The 13,189-nt window shown below is 37.1% G+C and overlaps 1 protein-coding gene across 1 annotated transcript; it reads left to right on the forward strand.

The window, feature by feature from the left end:
* The first annotated feature begins 283 nt into the window (after positions 1 to 283).
* Positions 284 to 6,453, forward strand: LOC121430137 (eukaryotic translation initiation factor 2A-like). Its single transcript, XM_041627416.1, has 5 exons — positions 284 to 410; positions 1,861 to 2,045; positions 3,410 to 3,477; positions 5,178 to 5,448; positions 6,022 to 6,453. Exons 1-5 carry the CDS (start codon positions 404 to 406, stop codon positions 6,112 to 6,114), a joined length of 624 nt encoding a protein of 207 aa, XP_041483350.1. The 5' UTR covers positions 284 to 403; the 3' UTR covers positions 6,115 to 6,453.
* Positions 6,454 to 13,189: the final 6,736 nt, after the last annotated feature.

Below are 13,189 nucleotides of genomic sequence, written 5' to 3' on the forward strand. Positions count from 1 at the left end.
CACCCTTGGATAATCCTTTAATATGCACTTTTTTAAAAATCATGATCAGTGCATGCGAGGATCAAGGCCTAAATCATAAAAGATATCATTATGAGGGGAGCCCGGGGGAGATGAGAAATCAAACAAAAGGAAGAAAAGAGAATAAAAGGAGGGGAGGGGGAAACTAGAAAAAAAAAATCAGGTCACGGTCCCTGGTCGTGATCCCTGTGATACGAAAATTAATATGAAAAATAAAAATGTGTTTCTAGTTCAGTGTCTCTCCTCGGCCTCCCCATGTTTCCCTTGTCAATTTGCTACACAGAAACACCATAGATAAGATCCACGCCAAAGTTGGAATTTACTTTTCTTTGTTTAATAGTAATCAAATTTACCAATTACTTTGTGTGGCTGGCATCGAATCGACATGGCAGGTAAATAATTGAATTCTACTTAAAATATTGACGTAAAGAGCTCAAAAATTTCTCCTACATTAAAAGAACTTTTTTGTATTTGAATTCAGCGGTTTATAATAAGTAGGCCCACAAATAGGTATTCATGTAGGTATTATATAGTGTCCAAACTTCTTTAGGCCTAAGTTCTTACTGCTTCAGCAAGTTCTGTCTTGTTTAGACAGCTGGCAGCCGTCTGTTTCGAGGAGTTTTTTAACTTTTTTTTTATTTCTCCTCGTACACAGACGGATCGCTATCGTGCAGCCACCATTAGGGGACTTTCAATGCAAAATCCCCCTGTCGGCCGTCGGGGCTCTTCAATTTTTGTCTTCATGGTCTTGAAGTTGAATGAATAAAAATTTTGAAATTAACGCGACCAAAAAGCAAAATGGAAATTAATATTCCCTCTTGGCATTTATTGCCAAAAAAGAGAAAAATCAAGTTAAAAGGAACAAAAACAGCGACCATGGTGACTTACCTCAGCTCAGCTGTTGCACAAATTCACTTCCGTTTTATCCGATCTTATTTTGGGCATATTTTTGTGTACGTCCTCTATTGGTGGAAAGTAATATGGTAAGAAAATTTTTATTTTTCAATCTCTATTTTTAATTAAGAAAAAAATATATTAAAGAATTAAATTTAAATAAGTGCCAAGTTATATGATGAATAGTTATGAAAACTGACAAGTGTAAGAAATAAAGCATTTATCCCATATAAAAAGAGAAATTAAGCCAAACATTGCCACCATTATTTTGCCACACATGGGGATGTAACTGAGAACAAGGTTATATATCATAACCTTGTTCATTGAATGAGTGGGTTTCTGTATTTGGTGAGTGAAGCCAACGGAGTTCAGCTGAACAACCAACATAACAGAGACCGAAGCTTTTGGTCTATGTCTTGTTCTGACTCGAACGTTGAAAGTGATGTGAAGGAGCAGAAAAAAAATGGAAAGGGGGAAGAGAAACAACAAGATTAAGAAGTAGGAGGAGGCATGGATCTGCGGAATCGATTGGGAGGTGGAAAAGTAGAACAAGACTGATAGTGATACAAAGTATTTAAAAAAATGATTTTTTTTTTATTCTAACTTTGTTGGTGTTACTTGTCTAATATCTTCTCTCACTCTGTGACTGTCTCTCATGTCATTTTAAAAAAAAAAATTCTCTATGATTATCTGCTCTCATTGCTGAACATTATACTTTGGCGCTGGCTCTGCCTTTCTCTTAACTTAAGGAAGTTAAGCTCTCCTTTCTTGGCCTGGACTTGAGTTATATGTTTTGTTTTCTGATTTTTTTTCCTTTTATTTCATTATTTTTTTCTTTCTTTTCTTTCATTGTTGAGACTGGGTCAAAGATTAGGGCGGCTGATTCTAAATGTAAACTAAACATGATATATTCTCATTCCCCCCCCCATATTATCAATGTGCACCTAGATGTTGATTGGTTTTCTGGTGAAGGGGGAGGAGATGGAGGAGGAGGTAAATCAGGGAAAAAGAATCAGAAGAGACGAGCCAAGGCTAAGAAGAGTAAGAATGAAAGCAGTGTTTCCTCCCAGGCACCTCAGGTTGATCCAATTGAAGAGCTCAGGCAGAGACTAGCTGATGCCAAAATCAATAAGGTAGTTCATATTTCATCAGGGTGGCCTTATCCACTCTTGCTATTTACTTTTGCAATATGATTGTCATTTGTATGAAAACTTTCACTTTTTCATTGATGGCATAATTGTTACAAAATTTGTTGAATTATTAGTTTATATATTTTACATTATGAACATAAAGGATGCAACAGGGAGGCAGCGTAGCTCAGTTGGTGAGAGCGCATGTTTCGGATAAGATTGTAGATCTCAACGTGAGGGGTTCGTGTCCCGCTCATGCTGAAACGCGGCTAACAAAAATCTGATGCTATAGCATTGTGTGTTAGCGTGCCTCACCACTGTATTCAGTGCAGGTGTGAATGCAGTCGGAAAACAGTCTGTCCATCGGAAAGGACGCAAATGTTGGTCCCGTGTATAGGAGTGTCACAACCTATGCATGTTAAAACCAATACACTATTCGTCAAAGAGTAGGGTGTTCACCCGGTGTATTGCTCCTTTCCGGCCCTGGTACTACAATACTGCAAGAACCTTCGGATTGAAGGATGCAGTCAATGTAGCTTGAAGAAGAAGAAGAACTCTCAACTGTCAACTCTCTGTTTCAGTGACTTGATAATTGATGTTTTGAGTATTTGGCTTTTCCAGTATCTTATTTTTTCCCACTGTTCCATAATCAATTATATTCACAATCTCATAATGTTATCCATCTACACACATGTATGTATTGTGCGTTTTAGAGCCCCTCTAACTCTTAACCCCCCCCCCATTAGTAGTATACTGTATTATAATTTCTGATTGAGTTTTATAAAAAGAAAATGAATTGATAAATAAATCAGTTGTCCAATTTTTTTTTTTCCTTTATCACATCATATTCATTTCAAAATCTTTCGACCATATGACATAAAATACTATAATTATATACATAACATAAACAGTGATACAACAATGTATGATTTAAATACAGCATAATGAAAAATATGTATCTACAGCAAAATTATACTTGTCCAAATTTGAAACGACTGCACCATGACATATTAACATTTAAAAAGTTTATGTAAAACATACATGCTATGCTACCCATCCATTGGTAGTCTTTACTTATACATTTTTCAAATTGTCCATATTGGGAAAATGAACACTCAAGAACTGCACACTCGCAAAGTAATTGTTTAGAGGAGCAATTATTTTATATGGAATTTGATTCTTTGGAATGACATATCCAATAGAATAGAAATAGAAAGATGTTATTATCCCTCTCCTCTGGGACCTCTGGATTTTCATTTTCATTTCATTGTTTTTCTATGTACATATAGTCTAGGGACTTTTTATTAACTAATCCGCCATGAATTGCAGGGCCGGGCATTACTCTGTTTTATTTTCCTCATTTTTAGGACCAGAAATTGGCAGGAAAACTCAGGCAACAACTTTGGATCGTTCAAGACTTAACAGCTGGAGTGAAGTGAGTCTGGCATTAAAATCCTAACTGAATTTTTTTAATTTCGCTTTCTAAAACTTTTTGAAGATTAGTTATTTCAAGAATAGACAATCCAACATTTAGTTATCAAATGATCAACTTGTGAATCCAGCAGTATTTTTAAAGAATCTTGTAATTGTTTGGTCACCTAAGGATTAAAGGGATGGTCCGGGCTGAAAATATTCATATCTAATTAAATAGAGTAAAATTCACAGAGCAAACTGCTGAAAATTTCATCAAAATCGAATAACTAACAAAGTCATTGAATTTTTAAGTTTATCAATATTTTGTGAAAATAGTTATTAATTATATGCACATTGTCATGAATATTCATAAGGTGGGCTGATGATGTCACATCTCCACTTTTTTTTCTGTTATTACATGAAATCATAAATGTTTCATTTTTTCATACATGTGTAAATGATGTGTCTCCATTATGATGAAATAGGTTGCGGCAATGATTAACTAATGCACTTAATCAGTTTTCAATCCAATTGTGGTTCTTGGTAGAAACATTTTGAATAAACCTAATTTCATATAATAAAATACAAAAGAATAAGTGGGGATATGACATCATTAGCCCACCTAATAAATAGTAAAAAAGACATGGCTAGAACTGTTTCACCGGAATAATGCAAATCTTTAAAATTCATTAACTTTTTATTTGTCATCCGATTTTGATCAATTTTCAGCATTTTGCTTGGTGAATTTCACTCTAATTATTGAGATATAAACATTTCCAGCCTGGACCATCCCTTTAAGCTGGAAGATGGACATGTTTGTTCCGTTGTTTGATGGATTCTTATAATTTTGTCATGAAAATTTACCTTGTAGCTTGTTGAGTGCATGGTATAGATGGTTTGTATCCTCCAACATAACACATGTTAATATGGATGCACATTTTTCTGCAGACATCCATTTAGTGAATTAAACTTATCTGCTCACTCAATTCTTGGGGACCAAAGAAATCTGTTCAACCTAAGAGGAACTGAATTTGAAAAAGAATGAAACATGTTTTGAATGGTTTATTTCCTATTCGTCTAATGCCAATTCATCCAAAGGCCAACTCGTCTACTATCATTTGGTCTACCATCAGTTCGTCCACTCACCACACGGTCTACTTACATTTAGTCTAATGCCATTCCATGTAATAACCAGTTGGTCCAAAGGCCATTTAGTCTATACATGTATACCATTTGGTCTAATTGGACCAAGTGTTAAATTGTGCAAAATGTGTGAAAATGAAATGGAAATTAGACCAACTGGTTATGAGACAAAATGGTTATAGATGAAATGGTGATTAGACAAAGTGATGATTGGACCAAATGGTTGTTAGATGAAATGTTGATGGACGTAATGGCATTGGACATAATGAAAATAGACCATGTGGTGATTGGACGAGTTGGCATAGACGTATTGGCAATTTACTGTTTTGAATAATCTGGTCTGAAAAGTTGCTTTGACTTGGGAGATTATTCATCTTATGGGAGGTTGATTTATAAATTCAAGTTTCCTTGTAGTTATACAAGTTTAACCAATAGGTTATACACTAAAGGTAAATGTCTTTAATATTCCATATCACTCAAATGCTGTAAAGTTTCAATATATTGTAAGTTTCAAAATTGTTGCAATTCGCATAATAATTTCACTCCCTTATTCAAAATGACTACTGTTTTTTATCACAGACCACAAGTAGATCCAGAAGACCGAGATGGACAAGCCATGGTGAAAGAGTTTGAAAGGACTGGTATCATATCTCTCCCCTCTAACAATGCAGCAAGCCCAGAGAGTAAGGTGGAAGAGGAGGTCCCGCAGTCTGGACCAGTCTTCTTTACCCCCGTAGCTGGCGGTGCGGTGATAGAAGACAAGAGACTGAAAAACCTGAACAAGAAGTTGAAGCAGATTGAGACTCTCAAGGAGAAGCAAAGGAAAGGGGAGAAACTAGAATCTAATCAGGTTTGTGTTAGTTAACAGTAATTGTTTTATTGTCCTGGAGATGGTAGGTTATCCCATCAACTAAAAAATCAGTAATTATTCGGTATATTGTCCCAGAAGTAATAGTTTGACCCATCAACTCCACAAACAGTGATTTTTTTGTTGTTGCTATATTGCCTTAAAATGATGGTGAAGTGATAGGTTGTCCCATCACCTTTCATCATCAATCCCAAGTTTTTTAATCTGGTTTTGTCCCTGTGAACCCCGAGGTCGGTTTCATCTCACACTCACAGCAATCACCCTTAACCCCCCCCCCCCTCCACTTTGCCTGATTCAGTGCATCTTCAACCCAACCCTCCTACTCTCCTGCACTTGGCTCTTCCACGCTTATTTGGCCTTCTCCTTGAACTACCACCTCAATCTCCCTCATAAGCCCTTCTTAAAATATGCCTGTCATCCCTTTACCAACAAAAATTGTTTGCTTTTTGTTTTAAGTACATGTACATGTCTTTGATAAAGGATGTTGAATGAACCAACTATCTTTAGTATCAACTCATCTAACTGATCTCTTTGTTTTTTACATCTGGTTTGCAGCTAGAGAAGATCAAATCAGAAGCTGCCGTCCACCAAGAAATCCAGGAGATCGAGGAACTCATCAGTAAACTTTCTGCTCAGATCAAGAGTTGACATCGGCTGCTCATCTTCAAGAAAAAGCAAACAGTTACCTCATACTTATGCAAAATACTGTCTTCAGATTTTGATAGGCCTTTTGCGAGAGTCTCTGGCATTTCGTGTGCTTATGAGGCAACAAGTGAACTGAATGGCTGTCACCTCATTGGGACTCTAAATTGCAGAATTACTTCTGCTTACCACTTGGTCTAATTGCAATTTTAGCCCATTTACCTTTTTGTCTAATTTTCAGTTAGGCTCTACCCATTAAATTGTCTAATATCCAATTGATTTATTTTATCATTTAGTCTATAGTGTTAGGTAAACTGCTCATGAATCTAATTTTTGTGTGACAAAGTGCAAAATAATAAGTAGACAATGTGGGAATAAATGAATTAATTAGACTACCGTAAATGAGAAATAGACTAAACAGGTATTAGACCAGGTGCAGTGTAGACCAAAGTAGCAATTATACCGAAGGTGTATTAGTTGTCAAGTTGGTTTATCCCATGTGGTAATAGAATATCTGAGAAGCAGAAAACTGCTTTGTAGACTGAGTGAGTATGAACCGTTCAGACTCAAAATGTGAGGACAGTTCGGACCAACAAGGAACGTTAATATAAGCCTGAGCATGTATGGATGTTGCTTCTAGCTTGAATTCATCTCACCGTCTTTTCACTAAAGCCCCTTTCACAATTAGTGGTGCAACTGCTTACAACCGTTGCGATTCTGTGCAGCATGTATTGTGATCAAGTGTATCGCAAATGATTGCACAAGCAGTTGTGAAAACCCCTTAAAGCAATGGAGGAGTGTGAAAGCCGCAGTGAAATCCAGCATGTGGGAAAGCTTTGGACACAGCTTTTGTTTCCTTTTGCCTTGCATTCCTTACTTTAAAAAAAGTCTCCACTGGGAACTTTAACTTGAAGTTTGTGAGGAAGTTCAACGAGATGATGTATTTAGGGGATTTACAATGAAATAATTTTTGGAGTTTGGATAGCAGATTTAAAGGCCATGCGGGAAGATTTAACGTCCACTATAGTTTGAGGGAGGCCATTCCAGAGTTTTACAACTTCGGGAAAGAAGGATTGTGTGAATGGTTGGGATGAGCATTGAAAGACGGCTAGTTCCCTAGCCTGTGTCTGTGTACTTCTTGGGGCTTTCCTTTGAATGTAATCCTTATGAAGAATAAACATGATGTTGATATGGGTCCATCCGACCATTATTCTGGTGGGTGTTTCATAAAGCTGTTCGTAAAGTTACACAGACTTTACGAAAGATTGGAACATGTTCTCAGATGCCAAGGCAGCTATATCTAGGGACATCATTTAGGACAAGAAGGGTCACCAGTCATTCGTAAAAGTCGCTCATTACTTACAAACAGCTTTACGGTACACCAACTGGAGCATATGACCTCCCATCAAGCCCCATGCACCCAGACAGTTATTTTGCAAAACGTTATGGATGAAGGTATGCGTGAGAACCACTGTACCAGGGAAAACCCCATGGTCCGAATTCACAAAGGTGGTTTTGAAACCGGTTGAAAACGGATAAATCCATGGTTTATGCAGGTTTCCTGTATAAATAATTTTACCGCGTATATTAAAAAATGTTCAATGCCGATGCACGCTTTTGTCACAGTGTGCCAAATTGATGCCTGTTGCCGTGGTTATCCACGCTATTTGATTCACGAGTCCACTCGTCAAACAGTGGACTCATGAATAAAATAGCGTATCTAACCATGGTAACAGTTGTCAATTTGGCGCACTGTGACAAAAGCGTCCATCAGCATTGGACATTTTTTTATACACGCACGCGATACATGCTAAATGAAGCGTAATTTATACAGGAAATCTGCATAAACCATGGATTTATCATTTATCAAAACATTCAAACCCACGTTTGTGAATTCGGGCCCCTGTGTCTAAGCATTCTGCAGTGGGCTCGTCATGTGAGATCTTACAGTATGTTGTCCTTGTTCATCTGAGGGATGAAATGTATGCACTGTTGGAAATACAATTCAGGCTTTCATGATACTGAGGATAAGGATGGTGATCATGACAATCATGATGGTGGTGGTGATGGTGATGATGATGATGACGATGATGACAATGGGTTGGTGATGTTGGTTGTAATGAGCATGATGATGAGGATGGTGATGATGATGGCAATGGTGATGATTATTGTCCTGGTGATGATGATGCTAATAAATTATGATTTCATAACTGTATTGAAAATTTTTCAAACTAGCACTGAAAATCAATTGTATCAACTATAGGAATCAAATCATTATTTTAAGAAATGAAAATGAAAATAGAAATTTATGTAAAACTGGAATTAAGTCACAATGATAGATTACCGTATGTATCATGGATGACCAATGCATTCTTTAATTTTGTTCTCCATGATTTGTGAGCACTAGAATTGTACTTTTCTGTATTATTTTGCATGGTGCTAAGTATTTATCATTTATTTTGCTCCATTGTTGATGAAATATGTAATATTGACTTGCACCATGTTCAATTATTCTTGATCAATTTATATAAATAGTCATGATATACTATTTCAATATTTGTGTGTTCAGATGAGTAGTAATTTTTGAGTATTTCTAAATATGCTTGAGGGGAGAGGTCACATGGGGAACAGGGTTTATAAAGTAGAAAGAAAGACATGGAAGAGATGGATTCTTGATTGATTGATAGAAAAAGCGAGGGAGTGAGAGAGTGAACGAGTGAGGATGTACGAGAGTGAGGGAGTGAGTTATTAAGTGATTGATTAAAGGGGAATGAAACCTTTGGAACAAATAGGCTTGTGTAGAAACAGAAAAATCAAAGAATAAGAATAAAGAAAGTTGTAGAAAAATCGGACAAATAGTGAGATAGTTATGAGCATTTGAATATTGCAATCACTAATGCTATGGTGATCCTCACTTTGGCAATGCAACAAGGATGTGTGATGTCACTGATGAACAACTTTCCCTTTGGTGGACTATAAAATACCCTCAAAATGTCTCTTTTTGCTTTTTCTTATGATGATACAAACTCTTTATCCATGATTCTTAAAAAATATGTATTACATGCCCTCATGTAAACAGCACACATTGTTTATGGATAGATGTGATAAAAGAGGCAATTCTAGTAAAATATATACCAAAGTAATGGGAGAGTTGTTCACAAGTGACATCACACATCTTTGTCGCATTGCAAATTTGCTATCTCCATAGCATTAGTGATCGCAATATTCAAATGCTCATAACTTTCTTATTATTTGTCCGATTTTTCTCAAACTTTCGTTGATCTGTTTCTTTGATTTTTCTGTTTTCACACAAGCTATCTTGTTCCAATGGTTTCATTCTCCTTTAACTCACTGACTGATTTATTTATAGAGAGAAAGAGGAAGAGAGGGGAGGAGAAGGAAGAGAAATGAAGAGTAGATGGGGTAAGTGAGAGGAGAAAGTAAATTGAGAAAGGGTTAGATTACATGTAGCTTGTCTTGATAAAGGTAGATGTAGAAAGAGATATGGGAGAGGAAAATTGGATGAGGGGGAGACTGATACCCCTTTCATAAACCCAATTACTATGAATTAGGCGGCTAATAGCAGCATAATTTGGTCGTAAAATTGGAGGACAAGAGTTATCCGCATTACTCTGATGCTGCTATTATCCGCATAATAGCGGCATCGGGATAAGATTTTGAGTTTATGAACGCATTTCCAAATAATGCAGATAATTGCCATGGTGTGGTCACAAGGTCACCCTTTTCCAACACAACCGCATCGGAGGGGGCGTGTCCAGTTGTCATGGCGATTATCCGCCTTTTTCAGGACGGGCGCTCGTAAAAATAATGCGGCTTATTTTCGGAGTTTATGAACGCAATTTTTATTGAATTATCCGCATTACTCTTAGGCGGCTAATTGGAGGATAGGTTTATGAAAAGGGTACGAGAGGGTAGATAAGACGAAGAGAAGGAATCTGAGAGGGGGAGTAAAGGAGGTTGGTGGGAGAGTTTAGAGTGGGTGAGGAGGAAAGGATTAGGTTTGCTTGATAAAGGAAGATGTTGAAAGAGGGGAACAGGAAAAGAGAAAGTGATTGAATGAGGGGGGGAGAGGGTGGATAAGAGAAAGAATCCGAGAGGAGGGGTGAAGGAGGTGGATGGGAGAGTTGAGAGTAGGTGAGGAGAAAAGGGTTGGGTGTGCTTGATAAAGGAAGATGTAGAAAGAGAGGGGAGCAAGAAGAGAAAGAGGATGATAGACCAGTACTGACCTCACAGAAACGTTAGCGCTAACAATGCTCTAACAGAGCCGTTACAACCAATAATGGGGCAGCGATGCCTAATGTTACAACAATGCATTACTTACACATTGAAAGAAATGTTTTGACTTCACAATCAAAAAGATGTGACTGACCTTACTGTTAGCCCTCTATTAGGGTAAAAACAACATTTCTGTGCAGCCAGCACCGAAGGATAAGAGAGGACAATTCAAAGAAGGATGAAGAAAAGGGGATGGTAGTTAGCTTGGTTGATAGGAGCAAATGTAGAGAGGATGGAGGGATAGAGGAAAAGAATGATAAACAGTAAATATTGAGAAAGGGATGAAGAACGAAAAAAGGTTACAAAAGGAATGGAGTGTGAACACGAAAAATCAACCATCTTGGGTAATTTTCAGGTCCTCAATTGTAACTAGAAATCATGATATGAGAGGGACATGAAATCTTGCCCCAAAATTACTTGTATGCTTTTCACACTGCACTTTTTGTCCTAGATTGGAGGGGCTAAGGGGGGTCTTAGCCCCACCACTTTCCCGGGGTTAAGCTTAGCCCACTTCGTTCTCACACTACGTTTTAGCAAAGTGGGCTAGCACGGTAAATAGTACGGTACTATCTGGCCCTGCAAAAAAGCAGGGTTAGCCGGTTTATTGTGGTGCTAGCACCACAATTGCGGCGCTAAGAGATGCAGTGTGAAAACGAAACAGGGCTCAGGAAAGTGGGGCTAAGCATTAGCCAATCACTGAAGTCGAATTGCACATTAATCACGCTCTGTATGGTAAAATCATCAATATTCATGAGCTGAGGGATAGTCCGAGGTTAGGGCATTAACCACGGTTGAGCAGATAGTATGGGGTTAAGAAAGACAGTGTGAATGGAAAAAAGATAGTATGGGGTTAAGGAAATGCAGTGTGAAGAGCATATTGGAAAACAACACTGACAAAGAGTTACAGTTAATCAGATCAACTCAAGTATATGAAAAGCCATCACTGTCATAATTTTTTTCTTTAGGAAATGTTCTGAAAACAAAGAGAAGCATACTGAATTGTCAAGAAAACAGCGAGTATATGAATTTACATCATTTCTAAAAAATATTTTGAACAAACATGTATGTCAGATATTGATGTTGCTGGCTTTCCATAGTTGCAATAGATCCGATCAATCACAACTTTTTGTAAGACGGGCCCAATATATCACAATAAAAAATACCAAATATTCCATCACTTGCTTTGAAAGTGTTCTTTAATAAAGCAATAACTGCTGGAAGCATACGGGTAGGAGCAATAATACAAACATTCACATCAATCTACCATCATACATCATGATGAAAGCAAGCTGAGAAATGCATCGAGTGCAAGGCCCCGTAACATGAGAGCTTAGCGATTGATTGTGGAGTTGAGTATTAATACTGATCATACACAGTCAATAATGAAATCAATCATAGAAAATGGTCCCAAGATCAATCGCTAAGGTTTGTATTACAGGGCCGAGATTACAAAAAAAAATCTCACTTAACTACATATCTGCACTGGAATGGAATAATTGTGAAAGGAAATAAATGAAACACGAATGAAAGAAGGTATTTCACTGGTCAAATGTCATGTAAATTTTAGTTACACTTGCTTTTACATTCCAGCGTAACACACAGGTACATTTCGCATTCCTGTGCAGCTTTAGGTCATAGTTACATTCCAACTATTTCTAAGGGGAAGTTGCACAAACCTTTTTACAATCAATTGTAAATTACATCCAATTCCAAAAATGCTATAATTCTACAACTGATAAGTCAATTTTAGCCGTTGCAAATCAGTTTACACACCTTGTTACATAAAGAAAGTCAGCATTAAATTGCAAACGTGCAATTAATTGTAAAACAGAAGATTGATTTCAATATATATGCAATTGATGAGTTTCCTGCAATTCCCTTATAGTCATCAATAAAATCTAATCATAACAAAAAAATATACAAATCATAGAGTATGTTTGCAAGTGACCATGGATTTAAGTCAAGGAAAGACTATTACTAGCACATCTTGGATGTATAATTGAGATCTCACGATTAAAACACTATTTACTATCACATCTTGATTTCATAATTGAGATTTGACGAATAAAAACAAAATCTGAAGCACCATTAATACAATTGCACAAACATTATTCCAGAACATTTGATGAAGAATTAAAACTGCTTGCTGAATGAAATTTCGTTCCATGTATCCATTCTATCACTAGCGTATCTACGGGGTGCGTGGGCAGAAGGGGCAGATTACCCCCCCCCCCTGACGAGTCACAACTGATCCCTGGCCAGGTCCTTTGAAATTTTTTCTTTTTTTTTCCTAGTCAAATTTTTTTCTGGTACAAAATCCTATATTTGTGGTTGAAGACCTTTTTTTTTTGCTTGTCAATTTTGTTGGCCGACGAATTTGCCCCCCCCCCCCAGTGGAGAATCCTAGGTACGCCACTGCATTCTAGCGAAATTCCTCTTGCTACTTAGTAACAATATTCTTTTATATTCTTTCTCCCTACTAGCCAAGGCCATTCCCCTCCCCTTCCAAAGAGAACATGATGGAAAGTTGGAAGCTCCCCCTGGATATGAAGCATGACCTAGCTTTGATTCAGGAGTTTTTATAATTTGATTTATTCATCAAAATAAACAGCTTCAAAAGTGTAAAGGTAAATACCTCAGGAATAGATGTTGATAAACAATTTTTTTTAGAGCAACAGCATTAAAACAAACAAGAAAAGAGGTAGAAAATAAGATTTAAATGATAATACAGGATGGCAACAAGGAGAAAATATAGTTCACAAAAAAGAGGGAAATATACGTACTT

Source organism: Lytechinus variegatus, chromosome 16 (genome assembly GCF_018143015.1).
Source record: "Lytechinus variegatus isolate NC3 chromosome 16, Lvar_3.0, whole genome shotgun sequence".
NCBI lineage: Eukaryota > Metazoa > Echinodermata > Echinoidea > Temnopleuroida > Toxopneustidae > Lytechinus > Lytechinus variegatus.